The sequence below is a fragment of the Podarcis bocagei genome, assembly GCF_964188305.1.
Source record: "Podarcis bocagei genome assembly, chromosome: 9".
Taxonomy (NCBI): domain Eukaryota; kingdom Metazoa; phylum Chordata; class Lepidosauria; order Squamata; family Lacertidae; genus Podarcis; species Podarcis bocagei.
The window spans coordinates 17,743,715-17,766,550 of NC_138134.1; the positions used below are offsets into that span (position 1 = coordinate 17,743,715).

The 22,836-nt window shown below is 40.5% G+C and overlaps 1 protein-coding gene and 1 long non-coding RNA gene across 5 annotated transcripts in view; one reads left to right on the forward strand and one right to left on the reverse strand.

Annotated features, from left to right (window-relative positions):
• The window catches only part of TBC1D1 (TBC1 domain family member 1), an 83,814-nt gene that overhangs the window by 56,396 nt on the left and 4,582 nt on the right, over positions 1-22,836 (forward strand). For 2 of the 4 annotated variants that reach the window (XM_081207606.1, XM_081207609.1), the window contains 10 exons: positions 1,922-2,071; positions 3,416-3,535; positions 4,862-5,001; positions 7,785-7,970; positions 10,586-10,747; positions 12,539-12,697; positions 16,852-17,096; positions 17,743-17,902; positions 20,683-20,852; positions 22,392-22,562. In XM_081207606.1, the coding sequence (XP_081063732.1) occupies positions 1,922-2,071; positions 3,416-3,535; positions 4,862-5,001; positions 7,785-7,970; positions 10,586-10,747; positions 12,539-12,697; positions 16,852-17,096; positions 17,743-17,902; positions 20,683-20,852; positions 22,392-22,562 (1,663 nt within the window). The remainder of the gene's footprint in view (positions 1-1,921; positions 2,072-3,415; positions 3,536-4,861; positions 5,002-7,784; positions 7,971-10,585; positions 10,748-12,538; positions 12,698-16,851; positions 17,097-17,742; positions 17,903-20,682; positions 20,853-22,391; positions 22,563-22,836) is intronic. The other 2 variants (XM_081207607.1, XM_081207608.1) reach the window with 2 other exon arrangements.
• Positions 1,972-7,823, reverse strand: LOC308594650. Its single transcript, XR_014011521.1, has 3 exons — positions 7,692-7,823; positions 3,376-3,492; positions 1,972-2,058 (listed from the first exon to the last, which is right to left on the reverse strand). It is a non-coding gene; the product is annotated as an uncharacterized lncRNA (long non-coding RNA).

Here is a 22,836-nt window from a genome sequence, read left to right on the forward strand (position 1 = left end):
TAGACTATTACAAATTGGGATTTGTGCCAAATCACTTTTTCTTCCTTACACATACCAGAAGTGGCAGAAAGAGGAGGAAGAGTGAAAGAAAGATTCTGTGGCTTTGGTTGGTTTCCTTGTCCTTTCTTTGAACCTTGTTGCTTGTTATATCTAGAGGGCTTTAGCATTACAGCTATGGACTTGCAGATTGTTCATCAGTATCATTTTGCCACAATGCTATTTTCAACCTGCTGCTGCTTGCTCAGTAAAAGCTGAACTTGCTTAGAATGTTTTATTTCACAGTTCATCTTTGATCTCAACTTTTGTGACACAGAGCACTGCTGTATTGCTTTTGCTTGCATGTTACAGAGCTGGTAAAGTTTTGGGGAGGAAGGGTGAAAATAGGGGTTGGTTAGTTTGTTGTTGTTTTTAAAAAAGCCTTGCTAAGTTTAACTTTAAATATAGGCTATATATGCCTCCATTGCTTCAAGAACATATAGTCAAATGTTCTTTGCTCTGAACTTTGGTTATGCAAAAACCAAAGAAGGTGTGCATCACTTTAATGCAGGGGTCAGCAAACTTTTTCAGCAGGGGGCCGGTCCACTGTGCCTTAGACTTTGTGGGGGCCGGACTATATTTTTTGGGGGGGAAATGCACGAATTCCTATGCCCCACAAATAACCCAGATATGCATTTTAAATAAAAGCTCACATTCTACTCATGTAAAAACACACTGATTCCCAGACTATCCACTGGCCGGATTTAGAAGGCAATTGGGCCGGATCCGGCCCCTGGGCCTTAGTTTGCCTACCCATGTTTTAATGTTCCCTGCTATCCAGAATAGTGATTATCTTAAATTCAGATTTATTATTATTATTTCATACAAAGTTATCTAGACAGCTGAGCTTGCTAGGAACTTGATCCTGCATTTGTGTTGCAATTACGCGATACTTCAAGGGAACTTCTTCCCACATTAGCTCCTTAGAATGACACCAGAAACGCATCCCCAAAAGAGCATTAACACGTTTCAAAATGTTTAGGCATCCCTCCACTATACAAATTGCATCAACAGTCCTGACCCTGCATTATCCCCTGGTTTGCTGGGTGTGGTTGCTAATGGGCATGGAAATTGTTCAGAATCCGTACGTCAAAGCCTTAGCAATAAAACTTTGTTGACGACTCAAGGCCTGATGCAGGCTGGGAAATATATGTAAGAGAAACTAGCAACCATCCTTTCTGGACTGCAAAGCCTTCCCACGGTCTTGGAAGCTGTGCTCCTGTTGCTCACATAAGCGTTGATAAAATGAGCCAGGTCATCTTGGCTTGTTTAAGGCTAGAAGAGGACCATTCCAAGAAGTAAAGCACTGCTTTGTGTTTGCTGCCGATGTAATTGTCATATGTCTGCCTTCCTACTGGGGACATCAGAATATCTTTTTGGTTACACCAAGCACCATGGAGGAAGCAGAATCAATGGAAGAGCACTCCCATTGTCCCTGGTGCCTGTGCTGTTACTTAACATGGTTAATACAAAGGCAGTGATGTAGTACATCTTTTTTTATTCAGCTCTTTGCCCTTTTCTTTTTGTCTTTTAAAAAATTTTATTTATGCTTTTCAGATTTATACATTTCACTAATTTACAATCACTTTAACATTTCAAAACTTGACTTCCTTCCCCCTCTTTCTGCAGTTCCTTAAATTTATTTTTAATATCTTCCGCAAATCTAAACTAAATTAATTTGCTAATTTATTCATCTACTTTAAATATATACTCTTATAAAACTGCAGGTTATTACAGTAATCCTGCCAATGTTCTTATCTGTTTACAATTTATCTGTAAATATTCAATGTTTTCTTTGATTTGTCACGTTTCTTTCTGTCTCGCCTTTTGTTTAATCTTCCCTGCTGGAACCCTCCTTGTAAAATATGAACACACCTGGCTGCAGCTCTAAAAGTTCTTCCGATCAGTCATCACCGGCTCCTCCTCCTCCTCCTCCGCCAGCTCGTCTTAATCCCTCGGCCTCTTCGCCCAATTTCTTTAAACATTTTAGGCATAATTCAAGTGGAGAACAAAGTGGGCATGCTGTGCCAAAGAGGTGAGAGAAGAGATGTGGGGAGTTTGTTTATGATCCGCATTTTAAAGAACATTTTAAAACATAAAAACCACCAGAAACCCCAGTGGTTTCATGCTTTCACCTATATGGATGTACTTTTCATGCTTCATTTGAGGTGTTTCCTTAATTATGTGGAAGTAAAAATAAGTTCTCACAACCTTTGGTGGGCTATGTAGTCTGAGGAACAGGAGTGGACTTTCCCCCTACTCTGAGGAGCAGCTTCTCTGTAGTGGCATTATCCCACACTCAGATTATTGTTTACTAGGCACTGTGGTTTAAACTTTAAAATTGCCATGCTCGCTTCGGCAGCACATATACTAAAATTGGAACGATACAGAGAAGATAAACTTTAAAATTGCCGATCGGAAGGTTGGCAGTTCGAGGCCCCGCAACGGGGTGAGCTCCCATTGCTCGGTCCCAGCTCCTGCCAACCTAGTAGTTCAAAAGCACACAGTGCAAGTAGATAAATAGGTACTGCTCTGGCAGGAAGGTAAACGGTGTTTCTATGCACTTCTTTGGCTTCGCCAGAAGCGGCTTAGTCATGCTGGCCACGTGACCCGGAAAAACTGTCTGCAGAAGCAGACAAACGCCGGCTCCCTCGGCCTGTAAAGCGAGATGAGCGCCGCAACCCCAGAGTCGTTCATGACTGGACTTAACTGACAGGGGTCCCTTTACTTTTACCGTATGCTGTTGCAAAGCTTGAGAAAAGCAGTGGGAATAGATTGACCTTAAATGTCCACCTAACGACTCTCTCACGACTATTTCATCAAGAAGCCAGGAGAGGAAGAAAGTTAAGATGCATTTGTTTGCTGCACATTTGGTGCTAGGAAAAAAATTACATGGATCCAGCCGAAATCTTCTTAATTCAAGTAAATTTCATGTAAGGGTCACATAGCAGCCCTACACAAACCATCATATTTGGTGATTTTCCTGCCACGTTTCCCTTCCATTTCATGAGACCAACCCAGAAGAAACCACTGCTGCCCCACTCATTTCTGAGGGGGAGGTAAAAGCCAAGGTGATTTCTCCTCCCACTGATTTAAAAGTTCGAGAAGTGAGGTTTCCTATTCATTGCTGATTTGGATTAAAGCCCTAGAGAGACTTAAAATGTCTTTCAATGTTAGTCTTTGATTTCTTGTTATTTGTTTTAATACCTACAAGTATTATTTTTCTGGTTTGTTATTTGTTTTAACACCTACAAATATTATTATTTTTCTGGTTTAATACTGATCAGGTTTTTTTTTCTGTTTTGTGTTTTTGTTCTCAATTTCACCTGGTATACTTACACTTCCTCCTTCTGAACTTCCCCCTTTCAACTGCTCTCAGCACCTCCTACCGTTCTGCTCTACGGAAAAAGCTTCACTCTTCCTCTTCTGTGCCAAACTTCTTAAAATTTCTGGCTCCTGTAGATGAAAATAACACCTCTGACTTTAGGAACACAAAAAGGTAGGGTTCTCTTCCTGCAGCTGAAAAATCTGTGATTGTTTAAGAAACATTGTCTCAGACTGCAGTGGGAATTGTTAAAAGTTATAATTGTTCATAAATGGTTGGTGTGGTAATCTAATTAAAAAAACCATTTCACTTCGGTGTGTATTATTCATATTTATAAATAATGTAGATAATTTGAAGACCATGGCTTTTCTAAAGTTATGTGATGGCAGTGATTCGTATAAAGTAAGCTGCCGTCCTTATTCGGTAGCTTTTCAGTGACTGCTGTTTGTGAGCAGAATGGGTCAAAGTTGTAGTTTCTCACATTCCACACGAACCCTCCCTACCTACTGTGCGTTCAGAAACTCTCTCAAAGGGCCAAAGTATACATTTCATTAATGCTGCCACTTTTATTTTGGAGGAAATGCAGCCGAAGGCCCTGATTTGGTGCCATTTCCCCAATCTGGAGGGGAGTCTCTCTCCAGTTTCCTATCTGCCCCACCTTGCTTACTGTGAATCCATGACAAAGCTCTTCGTATTTCCTTTGGAGATAAATAGCAGCTTTTTCTTCAAAGGAAAACCAGTAGCGTTAAGCACAGCTTTCTAAAAGCGTGATTAATGCACCTCATAGTAGTTTGACTCAAAATGACGAACAGAAAATAAAGAACTGCAGTTGGAAAGACGACAACAGTTTACCTGAGAAGAAAATTGTAAGCGGCAGAGTGCCAGTGACTAAGGGTCACCAGCATAAGTGAGGCCATTGTAAGAAATTTGCAGTAATACTGACTATGTGGAAGAATCTTCTACTTGTGGCCGAATTTGTAGAACCTGGGAAAGTGATTTAGAGCTTGATGACTTAGGATGTCACCTTATGGGGATGCTGTCGCATAATCAAGAAAGTGTGGTCCAATGTTATGCTGTAGCTTTTTCTCCACAAAATAGGGGTACGATAAAAATATGTGTGGGGAAAGTAAAAAAGAACCCATAGGCCTTTCTTGGAGGTTTATATTACTTCTCACTCCCACTGCTTCATTTTTATAAAAGGATGTTCAAGGTTCAGAGCACAAGACTCTCCATAGGCTATTTTTGTCAGAGGTATTTTGGGTGAAAGGGGTAGCGCTAGCAACTTAACTAAAATTAAATATTAGTTTCACGTGGGCCCAGCATTTCTCTAAAGTGGCCTGCTTGTTACATGAAGAACTGGTGTTTGTTCTTTGTTGCTGCAAATACTTAGGAGGATTTGTTCATTCTGCTTGACTGCAAAACATATTGCAGTTAGCTTCATTTTACAGTTTTTACCGGAACGATAAACAAATCTGCTTCTGACAATCCTTCTAATTTTAGTGACTACAAGCCCAAGTCAAGTGAAGCAGCTTCTATCCACGAAAGCCCTGTGAGGACCCGCCGGCATTCATGGAGACAACAGATATTCTTAAGAGTGGCAACCCCACAGAAAGGATGCGATTCTCCTAGTTGGCACGATGGTAATGGTCTTCCTTAGATAAAAAGAACCTGCCTAACTTATGCTATAGATAAAAGATCTAATCTTTTTTGTGGATGGACAATATCATGAATTTCCAAAGAACAGATTCATAATTAGTGAATCTACTGATCCAACAGGATTCTTCTTAATGTTCTTTAAACTCAGAAGGATTTAAAAAGCAGCAAAGTGTTCTCAATTTAATTTGTTGTATTTGATACAAAAAAAATTATGTCAGCAGCAGATGTCCCATTAATCTCCTGGCATTACCAGCTGCATCAGGCATAGGCAAACTCGGCCCTCCAGATGTTTTGGGACTACAACTCCCATCATCCCTAGCTAACAGGACCAGGGGTCAGGGATGATGGGGAAGTGTAGTCTCAAAACATCTGGAGGGCCATGCTTGCCTATGCCTCAGCTACATCCTCTAGCACCACTTCCTGCTATTAATCTGATTTGTAATTATGTTGGCAGCAGGCACTAAAACCACAACTTGAGGAGGGGAAATGTTGGTGGTCGCCCTGCTAAATTGTGCTTGCTGTTTTCAACATGTACACTGGGTGGCACTGTTTCTTCTGCTTGTGATTCGAGAAGATTAGAGCTGCTCAGTTTGAGTCCCTTGTGCTTTTAAAGGTCAAACGCCTCATGAGTTTGGTTCTTAAGGAATCATAGCAGCCAACTCTAGGTTGGTCACCCACAACAATTGTGGGGGCCAGGCACCCAGAAAGTCACTGAGGAAAGCCAGCAAGCGGGAGAGAAGCAGTTCAGCTCCACCTTCTGCAGCCAGCAAGTGAGACACCCTTTTCAAAGAGTTTGTTTCAGACACGGGGACAGAGTCTCTCTGCTGCCAAGTCCGAGCCCCTCCCCATGGAAAAAGGTGCCTCGCTGACTCTGGAGAGGAGGAAGAGGAGCTGCTGTTGCTGCTGCCGCCGCCAGCCTCCACAACCTTGATGTAGAACATCACATGCACATGCCTGCACATGTGTGTGTGCATGCGATGTCGCACGTCTGTATTGCAGCAGCGGGCACCCACAATCCCGAGGGTGAGATGGCACCCCTGCAATGAATTAAGATCTTCTTTTACTTTTAAGAATGGAACGACTGTTGTTTCTTGCAGTGCTTTGCTTTTCAGTCTATGCTTTGGGAGGATTTAGATTCTTGCATTGAAAGTAAGGAGTACAAATGATCAAAGCTCTGGAATATGCTAGTAATGCTGGCTATGATCCATAGAGGCCCACACATACAAACAGAATGGGTGGTGACTGTTTTTTCCGTCCAGCAGAAGCTGCTTGTGTCTTACAGGATATACCTTCTGTCCTTTGAAGTGGCTTTTGAAGGGGTGGGGTGGGCCGCACACCATGTGCAGCACTTTGATTGAGACCACTGTGTTCATGTTACGTGCTTTTTTAAAGGAACTACTGTATTGAGAATAAAGTCCAGTTGAGTTTGATAAGCCCTGTATATGATCCAGGTTTTGTAGGCACTGTTTAGCTAAATGCAGGACTATGTGTAAGAAGAGCTCAGAAGTGGTTGCTAGATAATAAAATTCAACATCCTTAGAAACTGTTCTTATTTTTGAAAAATGAGTTGCTATTTCTATAACAGCTGCAAAAATGGGCACCTATGTGTGGTTAAATATCTTAAGCAAAAGACAGAGTGGTAGGATTTGTAATTTCTGAGGAGGGTTGGGGCTCTAATTACCTCCATTGTTCTTCCATTGGAAGCAAAATAAATTATCTGAAAACGTTCATAGTTTACACATATTGCAGATATGCAGAATTTCTGTCAGCTCACAGACCTGAATAAATATGCAGGTTTTTCTAAAGTTATTTACAAACGCTAAGATGTATTAGTTTGCTTACTTTGTTGCCCTTTGCTTCATTTTTTTGCTCTCACAATGTTATTATTGCCCTTTAACCATTTGGAAACTGAAGCTGAGAAATAATCACTTTTCCAGTGCCAGCACAATGTGTTTGTGGCAGATTTAAATCCTCAGCCGAGATCTCCCCCTGATTCCAGTCTTTCATTTTAAGCATTCTGCTCATATGGACATTCATGTACAGTCCCATTGACTTCACTGGAAAGAGTCTTCCAGTACAAGAATCAATTCTTGAATTATTTTGATTATTGGCATCCTAAAAGTACTGTGGTATTAGCACAATATGTATCCAATTTTAAATGTTTATTTCCTGGCGGAGACTAATTCGTTTCTCTCTCTCTCTATCTCTCTCTCTCTCTCTCTCTCTCTCTCTCTCTCTCTCTCTCTCTCACACACACACACACACACATATATATATGGCAAGAAGAAGTAAAATCTGCATGTAGGTGTGCATAGAACAGCCTTCCCCAAAATAAGGTGGATCTTTCCATTGAGAGTTGTGCCCAAGGTATTCAGGATATCCAGTAGAATTTTTGACTTTTAAAAATTAGAACAGTTGACTTCCTGCCATATCACAAACTACTTCTGGGAGCTTCTTTGGTTTTGTGTTTTGGGTAAATTTCACCAGATGTTACAATTGCTAAGTGGAAAGTGACATGCATTGCATAGCGATGGCATGCAAGCCACTTTAATCTGCTTCCAGGATCTCCAGCTCTTTGAAATTAGCTATTCATTTCCACCCCTACCTTGCACAGACTGGGAAATTTTCTCCACAGCATCACAAACCTTATCGATATATTGTAACTGATGCTTACCTGAGGTGTTGATCTAGAAATCCAAACTAAAAACATTTAGATACCAGTAAAAGGCTTCTGAATGCTTCTTTCTTGCTTTGTCACCATATTAAGAATACTCTGAGTTGGGCGAACTTCCACCCAGATCACCATTGCAAGCAGTTTGTGAAGATGGCCCCTTTAGGGCAGTAAAAGAAGAGAGGAAGAGGACACCCAGAGAGCTCCGGGAACTGTGGCAAAAAGCAATTCTGCAGCAGATACTACTACTTAGGATGGAAAAGGAAAATCAAAAGTTGCAAGGTAAGTAAATTACTGGATCAAAAACTTGAGGAATGGCCGGAGCAGGGGAACCTTACATTATTGGACTTTTTACCATGACAATAAATAAGTGTTCTGGAAGTATTGTTGATAACATTTGCCTTGTGTTTATTCAGATTCCTTTCTTCCCAATATCCTGTCCTGTTTGCTTTCCTTCTTTTGCTGTACTTTACCCATAGTTTGTTTACTTTATCTTAATAGTCTCTTTGCTTGTTTTATCAGTGGCTACTCTTAGCCTAGTTCCTGGAAGTGCTGATAAGGTGCTCATTTTCTGACTCTTTTGACCTGTGGCTTTGGTATATTTGGATCCACCTTCGAGATGCTTAAAGTACTCAACCTCTGTTAGTGTCCTGCTAAGTCATTCTGAGTCAAAATCTCCCAAGACTTGAGCTCGCACTTTAATCTGTGTGAGAGGTACTGGCTTTAAATTAGTACTGGTGGAAATTGAATGTCATCCTACAAATATTTTAAGTGCAATAGGGACACTTGAAAAACAACCAAAACAACCCTGAAACATTTATTTCTGCCTCGTATCCTCTATAATCCATGAAAGACGCAAAAATGGAAGACAGAATTTCTCCTTGACCCTCTCCTCCAAACAAGCCCTTTCACAACTTCTGTGGCTACTCACAGCTATGATCTGTCTGCTGCTTTTAGTTGCATCCCCCCCCCCCCTTCTCCTTTACTGCATGGCCCAGGTAAGGTGCTATTAAGCAAATTTATTTTGTCATGATCCGGAAATCGGAGGCGAGGAAAATCCTTTATTCTTTGTTTGCATATGGTTTTTAGCATGCCACTATACTGTGCAATCTTGAAAGGAACTGGCAAAACCAAACTGGAAAAGGAAGTATTCTTCAATCAGTAAACTGAAGTTGCAGTGGAGGACTAAGGCTGCACTCTCCTATAGATTGTCTCACTCCTATAATAAATGAAAGTGCTGTTTTTTATGATGCATAATGCTATTAAATCATAAAAGTGACAGCATTCTTATGATGTATTGGAATAATATGTCCCAAGAATGACAGTGTGCTGGTAATGTATCATCACAGCAAGGGCTTGTTGTGCATATATCAAAGCAGACATCATTAAAGTGACAGCTACGATATGACAGATTACTTTTTAAATATGGTTCCAAGTTATGCTTAGTGTCCAGGCAGTGCTTTTAATGCTGCCCTTTAAGTAGAAGGAAACACAGTGCATTAACTTGTATTTTTTCCATCTCCTTTTGCTTGGGTCCCTCTGTTCCAGTTCTCTCTCTATAGGGTTTCTTCTGGCGTATGGTAGTCCCTAACCCTAACCCTTTCATCTACAGAAAAAGAGCAATACAGTCAATTTGCATCTTATGCATGGGTTATCTTCTGGGGATAGTGTTTAAAGCCGAAATCATGCATAGTCAAAACAACCCTTTAAAAACCAGAAAGTGATACGTAAAAAACATAGTACAGCACTTACCAGTGCTTTTAAGCTCTCAGGCATGCTTAGCAAACTCTGGGAAGCTCTTGCAGGATCTTTTGGGCTCATCCAAAATCTCATGAGAGCTTCCCAGAGCCTTCATGTGAACCTCCCAGAACGTGGTAAGCAAGTCTGGGAGCTTAAAAGCTCTTTTCCACACTGGGAAAACCCAGTGCAGAATGAGCTTGTAAGCTGTCTTCCCTCCGTGCATTTAATGTATGCGATTTCAACTGGCTAGCCTTCAGCTGTGTAAAGTTGCGAGTTGACTGTACTTTCTGTCCTCAAAATGCAATTAATCCAGGAGATCTTGTAACAGCAAAGCCTTCCCTTCCCTTTGCTGGGCAGCAAAGAGCCTCAGGATAGGCAATTATCTCCCTCTTAGCATGGCAAGAATAGACAGTTGGGATTCCTCCTCCTTTGGCCCAAGGTAGTGCTCACAGCATTTCATTTATTTATATACCACTTGACTGTAAGTGGTTTACAGAAAATAAAACAAACATTAACATGGTAGAAAAAGTTGAAAACAGGTATTTTTAAAAATTTAAAATGTAATTACAACCAGCAGTTAAACTGAAAGCACATTAAAACACACGTCAACTTCTGTGCATCTGGAAAGACTTTCTTGAACAAAAAATGTTTTTAGCAGGTGCTGAAAAAGTACAGTGAAGGCACCTACCTGATGCAGGGAGTTCAGTTTCCCCTTCTTATTTTTTTACCTAATCCTGACCCCACTTAGCACCAACCCACCTGATGCTTCTGTAGGAACACTGACTGTATGGCTCATGTCAGCTGCATTTTCAGACTCACAACAGTTTTCAGCTTGGACTCAAGTCTGTACTATTCTCTATGTGTAAGCAGTAAACAGTGCAGGTAAGATGAATGTTTTCAGTAACTTCATGCAGTAAACTGCTAGTAAGGACAAGCCTTTCAAAATGCCCATAATGGGGCAGCAGCACATTGAATATGATTCAGTAGCATTGTCGTATTCTTATTTTACCTTATTTCCCCTTTGCAGCTGCTGAAACACGCTTGCCTTTTCTGAGTGTCATGGTTCATTAGGCTGACATTTTCAGTGAACTGTCAAAGCTCCATTTATCATATGCTGAGTGTCATTATCATGTACCTCTTTAATCTTTTTTGTCTAGCTTCTGAAAACAATCTGCTAAACAAACGTCTGAAGCTTGATTATGAAGAAATCACCCCATGCCTCAAAGAGGTAACGTTGGTCTGGGAAAAAATGTTGAGTACGCCAGGAAGGTCAAAGGTGAAGTTTGACATGGAAAAAATACATTCTGCTGTTGGAAAAGGTAAGTGTACTGAATTATTGCAGACGTGCACACACATTCTTGGAACATAATCAGAACACCTATTCAAATAATGCGGGTAATGTATTATATGAATATGGCTGCATTTCATGAGTCTCCAAGTGCTTGAGGTTCATTCACTCTCAGTGCTCATGGAATAGACTTCGAAAACTTGGAGGTTGTCATGGACAGAGCCACAAAGGAATTGTGAGTAAATCAGGAGGTCCCAATTTTGAATCATGCCTCTGTCACGAGCAAGACACACACTCTCAGTCCTAGTCAGCCCCGTCTGCAACATAAAGGGGAATAACTGCAAGCAGATGGAAATAAATGGAAGTGCTGTACATTTGCATATAGAAATCAGGATTAATTATTCAGGATCTTCTTTAGGAAGTTAAAATGGGATCCGTGATTTGATCTGAAGTAGGGATGTGGAACCTGTGGTTCTCCAGATGTTGCTGAACACCAGCTAAGGTTGATTGAAACTGGAGTGAGACAACCAAAAGTCCCCATTACTGCTGGTTTTATTGATTATATTCCCATTTCTGACATAGCCCCATAACATACTTTTTATTTTAAACATCCAGTTGGACAATTCTTATTTATTTTAAATATTTATAAGCCGTCTTTCTGAATAAAATTATCTGAAGACTGTAATGAAAGTGTTAGCAGTGAGGGAAAGGTAAAATGTATTCCTTTTTTTTTTAATAAAGCTATTTTCTGTGTACAGTTTTAGGTCACAGTCTTATACCCACTTATCTATTGAACGCATTGGTACTTACATCTTGCTAGGCATGTATAAGATTGTGCTGTTGCTTTAGTTTTCTAGGGGAAATTCTTTGAAGTACCTTGCCATTTGTATCCCACACATAGTCTGAAAAACTGGATTTTTTTGTTTCTGCTATGATTGCTACCCAACAAAACTAGTCAGTATCCTTTCCCCGGTCAGCAGTAAAATGTGTGTGCATTTTAAAAGTGAATACAAGAACTGTACAATTCCCATTGAGAAAGAACCTAGTGATTGTGATTCTCCACTGCCAGTAATGATATTGCTCCAAGGAGAAATCGCCAATTAGGTTGCTTTAATGTCAGTGGTGCTGGCACCAGTAAGCTGTGTTTTTCTGTTCACTTCTCCCCATCTCTTCTTCTCAGTGAGGATAAATGGGATGGAGCAGCAGACACCTTCATTTGGGAACTGTGCCCCAGTGGGGTGACATACTGCTGAGCAAAAACAGAAAGGGTCTGCTTCATTAGCATTCCTCACCCCTCAAATTGTGCCTACCTTTCAGTGAATTTTTCACACTACTGTATGCAGAAATTTGTGGATCGAGGACTGACTCAATGATGACTTTAGAAGAGGGAAGAGAGAGAACATCTCAGCACCCCTTCTACATCCATTAACAGGTGTTCTAAGCATCATTGGAAGAAAGCAGTATCTCTTCCATTAACTTCCTTCCTTCCTAATCATAACAGGCAGTGGGAGATAGTATATTCACCTTACTTTGTCCTTGGTGATTTGAGAAAAGAGGGATTGTCTACCTCAAGATCCCCACCCTGCCTTGAACTTTAGCTCTACCACCACCACTTGGCGTTTAGTACTGCTCTTGACGATTTGGCCCACACGTAGGCTTTAGTAGATAATTTGTGTGAGTTAAGGTGCAAATTATTGGATACTGTAGTTGAGACAGATGGCTGGTACAGTGATAGATAGTATGTGGGGTCCCCCCCCCCATTCCAATTAATTCTTCTCTTTTTCCTTTCCTTTTTTGGTTCCTATTGCCTTTTTTTGGAAAGGAGTTCCTCGCCATCACCGGGGTGAGATCTGGAAGTTTTTATCAGAACAATACCAGCTTAAGCCTCAGTTTGCAAATAAACAGCAACCCAAGGATACACCTTACAAAGAACTCCTAAAGCAGCTAACCTCTCAGCAGCATGCAATACTTATTGACCTAGGTAAGTCTACAAAAAAAACAACTGACATTATACTTAGCATTTTGTGTTCTGCTGAGAAGGTACACTTTTAAAGTCAGGATTTTATTTAAAAGCTATTGTTCTGTTGCAGTCTATATGCATTGATGAACTCCCTAGGTTGGAGACAATGCCTGGTGCTCAAAAGTATTCTCCTTTCACAACATGGCGTGTTCAACCTCATGTTTCTTTTTAAAGGGCAGATTAAAAAGTAGAATGTGGGTCTAGGTCTCATGACTGCAGAGGAGAAATTTGAAAACATAAACAGATATATGATACCTGCATCACAGGGGCTTGGACTAGAATACCCTTGGTGTCCGTTCCAGCACTACAATTCTATGATTCTAAAGATTCAGAAACTCAAAAGGGTTTGAGTGGCATTGGGAGTAGGTCTGCTGCATATAGTTTCCCTCCAGCGAATCTACTGGTCCCCAAAGAAGCACTTATAAAAGCATGTAAGGCAACCTATGATTTGCCCCGGGGGTTGTGTTCCAGGTCATCACATGTGACGGTGGAGTGCACATAAGCCCATCCCCTTTTCTGGCCACTTCCGTGTCACCACAGTGTGCAAAGTCACACATCAATTGAACTCACGTAAATCGGTTGTTGGGATGCAGGTGGCGCTGTGGGTTAAACCACAGAGCCTAGGACTTGCCGATCAGAAGGTCGGCAGTTCGAATCCCTGCGATGCGGTGAGCTCCCGTTGCTCAGTCCCTGCTCCTGCCAACCTAGCAGTTCGAAAGCATGTCGAAGTGCAAGTTGATAAATAGGTACCGCTCCGGCGGGAAGGTAAACCGCGTTTCCGTGCGCTGCTCTGGTTTGCCAGAAGCGGCTTAGCTATGATGGCCACATGACCCGGAAACTGTACGCCGGCTCCCTTGGCCAATAAAGCGAGATGAGCGCCGCAACCCTAGAGTCGGCCACGACTGGACCTAAAGGTCAGGGGTCCCCTTTACCTTTAAATCGGTTGTTTCCTGTATAACACAACTTAAAATCTCTTAAGTAAGTTCTAAAATTCTAAATAACTTCCTTATGCATCTGTTTGTTTCAATGCTGTGTGAATGATGACAAAACCTGGAGGAATAGTTCCTGACCACTCAAGCAGTAAGACACAGTGTATAAAGTCTAGACCTGCATAAATACAAAAAAACCTTTGCATATTTTACTCTGTATAAACTAATACAGATAAAATGTCAGTGTAATGAAACAACTTCTGAATATAATGATAAAATGCACTGCATCCTCTGCGACTTCCTGTGCCTCCTACACTTCACATTAGTGGGGACTTTTTCTCCATTCCCCACAGAATATAAATGGCAACAGCCCAAGATTAGCAAGGCACAGAAACACATTGCTATGAGTTTCCAGTGTCTCACTACAAAAATGAAAATGTTCCCAACACATTTTGAGTGTAGTCTCTTATTTAGGAAAAAATGGGTTTTTAAACAAAATATACACAATACTAAAAATGTATGGATCTTTCATTATCCAACACCACATCAAATTGTATCAGAGTGTTAGAGCATTTCAAGTTAAGACATGTTGAACTGTCAATAAAAAGGTAAAGGTAAAGGTACCCCTGCCTGTACGGGCCAGTCGTGACCGACTCTGGGGTTGCGTGCCCATCTCGCTTAAGAGGCCGGGGGCCAGCGCTGTCCGGAGACACTTCCGGGTCACGTGGCCAGCGTGACGAAGCTGCTCTGGCGAGCCAGCACCAGCGCAGCACACGGAACGCCGTTTACCTTCCCGCTATGAAGCGGTACCTATTTATCTACTTGCACTTAAGGGTGCTTTCGAACTGCTAGGTGGGCAGGAGCTGGGACTGTCAATAAGCAGCGGTTAAAAGGGTTTTTTGTTTTGTTTTTTTGAAAAAAAGCATGTATTAGTATTATAGCTATACATTTAAATTAGATTATATACATATTGGCTGGTTTGTATTCAGAGGTAGTTTAGCAGCTTTTTAGAATAAAAAACATAATTAGTATTTGCTAATATTTGAAACTAAATGCTTAGATCCCTTCATTTGAATGTTGCAGTGGATTGTGCCTGCTTTCCGCTGAAGCTGTATCTTTTAGCTGAGGCACACATACTTTTGCTTGTTTCTTAAGCCTCTTTCTGTGAAAACAAAGCCTATGCTTGAAATGTTTTGGGAACATTTTCTCCTTGCGTTGCATAGTACTTTAAGAGTGGCTTAGGAGCCTGTGCAAATTGCCTTTCACCACAGTTAATTCAGCCAGCTTCCATGTGAGTTTTAAGATCAGACACAGCAGATTGCTGCCTTAATCCATATCCTTCCAAGGAAAGGTGTATTCCAGAAATGCCTGTCATCAGTTATCATGTAATAAGAAAGAAAGGGGGAAATATTAAGTACTCTTCTTGTTCATTCTTATTATTATGTCTTTTTCCATTTTGGATATCTGTTCCCTTTCCTAGTTAGCTCATGCTTTCAAAGTGACTCTGTTGAGCAGGACTTTCTGCCAAACAGGAGACATTGAATAGAACTGTTCAGCGTGTGTTGGAACAACTCCTACTTTGGGCAGGGAGGTAGCTGCTGCAATACAAGCTGCTCTTCCAGTTGGGAAGCAAAGCACGCTACATCTGCAGAAACACTCGGTTTCCTGCCAGCCTGGGCAGTGAGCAGCCAGACCCAGAAATCAAACAGTCTCTTCCTAGTATACAGTGTGCAGAGCACTAATCTGTTTGCAGGAAGACTTAGCTTCGGGCTTTGCCTTTGTTTTTGAAATAAGAGAGCCCTGATAGCATCTGGCAAGGCAACACACCTCCCATAGATGCAATGTTCCGGAAATTAAAGGGTGGGGTGAGATTTAACAAGTGCGAAGCTACAAAAGACTGCTTTAGCTGCACTTGAAAGGATGTGGGGGATGCAGGAATAAACCTACCTTGAGTGTATTTTAACATGGAAGAAAAGAAAAACTGGTGGTTTCTCTTGCTGTCTTTCAGAGGAGCAAACATTTTCTTCCCAATCCTCATGGAACATCTACATGGATCCCCCAATCTGATTTGTGATCCCAATTTGTAAATCTGGATCAGATCCGTTTCAGGCCCATTCTGACCAGCATCCAGATCACAATCTGGAAATTGCAAATCTTCAGAAATACCATTTGCATTGTGAACCCAAATCAGCTCTAACTTTCTTGTTTTTTCACATAAGGGCATGACATTTGCAGTCATGGTGGTCCCTACAGAGGGGATCAGTCCTGAAAAGTTTCAGATGGGTAGCTCAAGTGATTTTCATGATAGCCAACTTTAAAATTTAACATATTTTCAGATTAAAATGGACATAACATTTTTGTTTTTTCACATGAAATTTGAAAACATGGTAGCCCTTACAGAGGATTAATCCTTCAAAATTTGACTAACTTCAATGGTTTTCATGTTAGCCACCTTTAAATTAAAAGACTGAGTGTGCCATGATGCCAATTCTCATGTTCCTTGTGTTTATTCTGTTCATGCTATCAATATTTCAAAAACATTTGAGGTATTTTATTTAATTAGGTGTGAGGTAATGGGCATGAGCAGTCAGCATTAGGCAGACACTGGCAGGCTTGCAGTGAGGGGGGATAATACAGGTACAGGAGTCTTTTAAGGGGCAGATTGCCAGCAATGAGAAACACACAACATATTCATAGGAGTCACAGAAGAGACCCTGTCATATAGAGTGCAAAGTCTATATTGGATTTAAATCTTTCAATCTATAGCAGCCTTCCTCAGCCTCAGCCCTCCAGATGCTTTTTGGCCTACAACTCCCATGATCCCTTGCTAGCAGGACCAGTGGTCAGGGATGCTGGGAATTGTAGTCTCAAAACCATCTGGAGGGCCGAGGTTGTGGAAGCCTGATCTATAGTATCAAAGCAATTAGCCAGTGGTTCTCAACCTGTGGGTCCCCAGATGTTGTTGGACTACAACTCCCATAATCCCTGAGCTCTGCCCTTGCTAGCTAGGGGTGATGAGAGTTGTAGTTCAGCAACATCTGGGGACCCACAGGTTGAGAAAGGCTGAATTAGACTTTATAGTTTATTAGAGAAGCGGCCTAACAAAATTGTTTGCTTCACACGAAAACATGGCATGTTTGCTTTATTAATATTTATGTTGCTAACCCCAATTTTTAATTTTCACAGGCCGCACCTTTCCGACGCATCCATATTTCTCAGCCCAGCTTGGAGCTGGGCAGCTGTCACTTTACAATATCTTGAAGGCCTATTCCCTCTTGGATCCAGAAGTCGGCTATTGCCAGGGCCTCAGCTTTGTAGCCGGTGTGCTGTTGCTTCATATGAGTGAAGAAGAGGCTTTCAAGATGCTCAAGTTCCTTATGTTTGACATGGGCCTGAGGAAGCAGTATCGGCCTGACATGACAATTTTACAGGTTGGAGCTCCAGCTTGCATTTATTTATTTATTTTATTTTTTAAAAAATGCAGCAACGTAAGAATCATATATTGCGTTTCCACCCAATGTTCATAAAAAGAAAGCACAATACGTGAAACACTCGTGAATTTTTATTACCTGTGTATTCAGAAAGGTTGAATGAGAAGGGTGCCAAATGGGAACATTGTCAGCTGTGTATCTGCTGAAGTTAGGGCACAATTTTGGAGTGTGTTAGCAGTTCAATAGGCTGCCAGTGGCTGTGTGCAAATAGATTTATGAGGTTTTCCTCAGAGAAAACAAAAGTATCCTTTAATAAGATTGTGAAGATCACCAAATCACAGTATTTTTAGCTGGCATAAAAGGGGGAAGAAGGATTGTTTTCATTTTCGAATACAATGTAGAAGGCCAATACAAAATAGCTTCAGTTTTCTTTTTCTTTTTCTCAGGTGTGTGAATGCTAATTTGTGGATATGAAAATTTTAGTTTGCTTCCTAGAAAGTATACTTAGGATCACAATTTCAACTGAATGCACCAGGACTTACATTCATATAAATGTGCATTTGGACCATCACATAAAGGTCCCAGGGAAAAATCCTTTAAACATTTTGTCTAGTTTAACAACCTTTATTTTTATTTGCCTGTGCAGATCCAGATGTATCAACTTTCTCGACTTCTTCATGATTACCACAGAGATCTCTACAATCATTTTGAAGCACATGAAATTGGACCTAGTCTGTATGCTGCCCCCTGGTTTCTTACCATGTTTGCCTCTCAATTTCCCCTGGGGTTTGTGGCTAGAGTATTTGGTAAGTCACGATAAATGATAAGGATACCTAGGATCCTTTAAATATATTATTTGTTTGAAATTCAGGAAGTTTTTTTCTATCAGTATGAGCCAATCAGCTAATAGGACATGAGTGGTTTTCTTAAGATTGTATGGACAAGAATGTGGAGACAGAGCATAGCAAATGCAGATGCTTTCGTTCCACCATGTCAAATGCTTTATCTTTGTTTGTAAACAGAGGAATAGGTCTTTCATAACCACACTTTCTGACAAATAGGCAATTGGTTAAAATGGGACAAAATCATTTTTAAATGTGACATATTCTATGGACAAAAGCATTGTGAATTTTGCTTAGGCTGTTAGTAATTTGGGACAGTATTCTGATTTGACTGAACTGCATCTTATTAACCTAAGTTCCATGGTTGACAAAAATTTGATGGAGGCCCTAATCTCTGCCTAAACCTATTGATTGCATCATACCTTAGTATGGAATCAAGTTGACATTCCAAATATAACATGTTGAAATTATAATCCAACATTCCTCTTCACAGTCATGCATAATAAAAAAATATGATCTTTGGCATTACTTATCAATGTCTTGCTTGAATGCACATAAACTAAAACATATGCTATCTGTATATATCCCACCCTATATGTTTCCAAATGTAGAGTGGTTGTTTTTAATTATTGTGCATTTTTTCTGTTTCATTTCCCTTCTTGCAGAGAAACACAGGCAACTTGTTAAAAAGGCAAATACACTTGAAAGGCACTGTGCATATGTAATGAAATATAGACATATAAAAGGGCTTTGTGGAACAAAGAATGACACTAGTTAGGGAGGAGTTATAACAAAAAGCAAAACTTTGCTTGCTACACTGGAAGCAATGATTTGCAACAATACTTGGAAAGTTGCTCACAAAACTTTGTATAAGGAGAGCATTCTCTCTCTTTAAAATAATGAATTACAGCAGTGGATAGCCATGTTACTTACTCTGTTGTACCAAAGACAACAAAGAATTATTTTTATGATACTTTAGATGAAGAAGAACAAAAGGAGAATTGCACACATTAGTCCCTTTTCTTTTACAGAAATATTTGAATCAGGGCCTTCCTGGTTCAGCAGCTCACTCTTGTAGTTGTTATGCTAGAGTAGGTCTTTGGGGAACCCAGATATCAGATAAGGAAGTCCTACGTTAAAAAATTGGCTGTGTGGACTAGAGGGCTGCATTGCGTGTTTAACCCGCCTCTGTTTTTTCTCTCTGCCTCTTTGAACTTTCAACACCCCTGTGTAGATATGAGGGTCCTATACAAAAAAAGATGTATTCTCTTATTTGCTCAGCAATAGAAAAACAATGTTAACTCTGTTTCCAGATTGTATTTTTGAATCACGCTGACATTTGTTTGGATGTCTACATTACGTCGTTACTGGCTCACCACCCAGATCCAGCAAACCTTTGCCCTGGATATGTTCTTAAAACAATTGGCCTTTTGTTTAAATGTTTGATGTGTTGTACAGGGATCGACAAATTATGTGCGGCCCTGGTGGTCAACCAAGAAATTTGTTGTCACGTGGATATCCTCCAGGGGGGTAGGGCCTTGATGTATATTTGAGATGCAGCACAGGGTCAGGGACAAGCAGAAGCTTCTCTGATTTTCTTCTTCAGTGTGAAACTGTAAGGGGCGGCAGAAGCCAGTGGAATTTCTCTGCCAGGCACCTAGAGCTCCAGCCACATAGCAGGCAACCCTCCATGCCTGCACCATCCTTCTTAGTGGGTGAGGGGCAGCAGAGGTGTGTGGGCTTTCAGCACCTGCCTCGACTGTCCTTCCTCTGCTCAGAGCCAGGGAAAGTTGATGGAAGCATGCAGGGTTTCTTTGCTTCTCTCAGGGGGTCAGAGCACCACCCCACTGCCAGGCACAGAGACCAGGCATTGTGCTTGCACTGACCCTCTTCAGCTTGGAAGCAGAATTATGTTTTGGCTAAAACAAGTAACGGGTTCCACATTTGCATTGGGAGTGGTGGAGAATCAGCTCTCCCCTTCTTCACCTCTAGCGTTATGAAGAGGTCTTGGGCCCGTCTCCCTTGCCTGAGCCTGAATGACCCCTTCTCTGTGGTAAGATCTTTGAGGAAGATTATAAAATGCTTCTGTTTTATACAGGAGCAAGACAATTGGTATGTCTGCCACACTAACATAGCATAGGTCACCTTGAACTGATCTCTTATCTCCCTCACCCCCAGCTTCTTGCATAAACACTGCTCTTGGCTTAAATCGAAAATTAGTTTTGCTTGGCTATGCTTTCAGCATTATCTGCCCTAATTCTAGCATGTATTTTAATTTTAGTTTTTTCCTTCAGTGTGCTCTCTTAAATTTGGATGCCTTGCTGGAAATTAATTTTGTCCGACTTTATTTAAGTGAAAGGCATATAAGCATCAAACATTTATTATAGATGGCAAATGATTGTAAGGTTAGACTGGAACTAACAGCTGTCAGTAGAATGCACATATGGTGTAAGTGGAAAGCAATGTAAGATATATGTCAGACAGAAAACTGTCCCTTTCTTCTATTGTTTCATTCAAATGTGCCTTTTGCTGCAGGATACATAGAACTGCTACATGCATTATTTTATCAGTATGTCACTTATTGTTAGAAATCTTCAAATCGGAGAATTGGAATATAGCTGCCATTACCAGAACAATTATTGATACACAGTGGTACTTGAGCATTTAGTGGATTCCAAGCTGCTTAAAATTTTCGTTATAATTTCTTCTTTGCCTTCTCCCCCTACCCACTCTTTCCCCCCCAGACATGCTGTTTCTCCAAGGATCAGAAGTTATATTTAAAGTGGCTTTAAGTTTGCTGGGAAGCCATAAGCCCTTAATTCTGCAACATGAAAACTTGGAAACTATAGTTGATTTCGTTAAATGTATTCTCCCAAATCTGGGTTTGGTACAGATGGAAAAAACCATAAACCAGGTATGAAGCTAGGTATTACCAGGAAGATGTAAATTGCAAAATTACTAGTAATTTATTGATGCCCCAGTCAAGAAATGTATTTGTACTCAACCCACCCACCCACAACTGAATTGGCTTATGCACTTGGAGAATGTAGATGTTCCTTGCGGAGACCTAAAAAATATTTGTAGAGACTAGCCAGAATTGTTTGGGGGTAATACTATAGCTGGATTATATAGCTAGATTTCCTCCTGTGTTTTCATAGTGAGCATAGACAGTTTACTTGAACAATGGAAATGCTTTGGATATTTGGCAATAGTAAAATATGTCCTGTGCAAAAGAATCAAGGCTGAGTTTCCTCTCCACTTAATATAATGCAATATTTCCTGAAAGCAAGAAATTAAGCTAATGCTCTGCAAAATGGAAGTGAGGGAGAGAAAGTAATGAATGGCAAATAATATTTACTTAAGACTATTAGCCTTTCTACCAATTCTCATCATTTCCCTGACATTTCATCTTCTAAACACCACAGTCTGTCCATCCCTCCCTTCACCTCCCACCAGGTCCTACTTTGCAGCCTCCCAATTCCATCAAAACCGTTGATGCTTCACTTCTTCGCCACTCAGATTCCAAGGCCTTGGTATCCCTGCATGTCTGGCATTCCAGTTTTTGCCCCTCTTGCCGTTCTTTCTAGAAATCTGTAGTAAGGCTTTCCCCAGTTCATTTCTTAATGACTCCTCCTTTCATTGTATTGCACCACTCTACAATCTAAGTACGTTGCATTTGGTGAACTAGATGTTGTAGGTGCATAGTTCAGTCCTCAAATCAATATAACTCATAGCAAAATAGATGTGCTCTATAATCTAGCCCCTTGGAAGAGAACTATTGTCTGTGGTTTTACTATGTTTTGGCATACCGTTGGTTATCTCTCTGGTGTGAATTAATATTCTAAATGTTCTTTATTCAGACGAGCCCTTCTTGGCTTTCAAAAACCAATAGGATGTTAGCCACTGGATGCCTTGACTTCCTTTGTAATCTTGAAATGCACCTGATAACTTTTGGAGCTAACTTATTTGTTAGGCAGTTGGGTGTTTTGTGTTTTCAATGTTCCCTTAATTTTTACAAGACTTTATCTCAGTAGGCTCATAACATTTTTGAACAAGTGGAATGAATGAATGGATGGATGAATGAATGAATGAATGAATGAATAGCATGATCTATAATGTGATCCTCATAGCTGTGAAACTAGCTGTGAAACAACCTGACATGAGGCCATTCTCTCATGACAAAAATGCTTTTATATGATACTAAAGTGGTTGATACTACTTTTAGTTGGTCACCCTGTTACTGGAGAGAGAAAAAAGAAAAAGGTTCAGAGGCAGCAAAAATGAAACTCTGATAGACAATAAATTTTGCTTGGGAAGAATGTTTGGATTATCTGACTTTCTTATAGACAGCGAGCCAAACAGGATCTTATACAGAATATGCATGCAGGTTTTCTGGTTGTTGTTTTCTTTTAAAAAAAATTCAAGGCACTCTTCCATTTTACATATGTACTAGGTATTTGAGATGGATATTGCCAAACAGCTGCAAGCTTATGAAGTTGAATATCATGTGCTTCAAGATGAATTGATAGATTCTTCTCTCAATGACAATCAAAGGATGGATAAATTGGAAAAAGCCAACACCAATTTACGTAAACAAAACTTTGACCTCCTTGAGGAGCTGCAGGTACTGATTGCACATTATACAATATACATTAAATATAGCTCAGTGGCTCATTTATTTACAGCTGGATGCATCAGTAATCAGTGAGTTTTTGTATTTGAAAAACATTTGCACATCTAGTTTCTGGAACCCCTCTTGGTGATTATTAGAAAATCAGATGACTATGGGATTTGATTATCCTTAAAAAAATAAAAGTCCTGAAATGCCAAGTGGATTTGTCATCTCTATTTCACTGGGATATCTTGTACAGGAGCATAACTACATCGTGCTTTTAAAT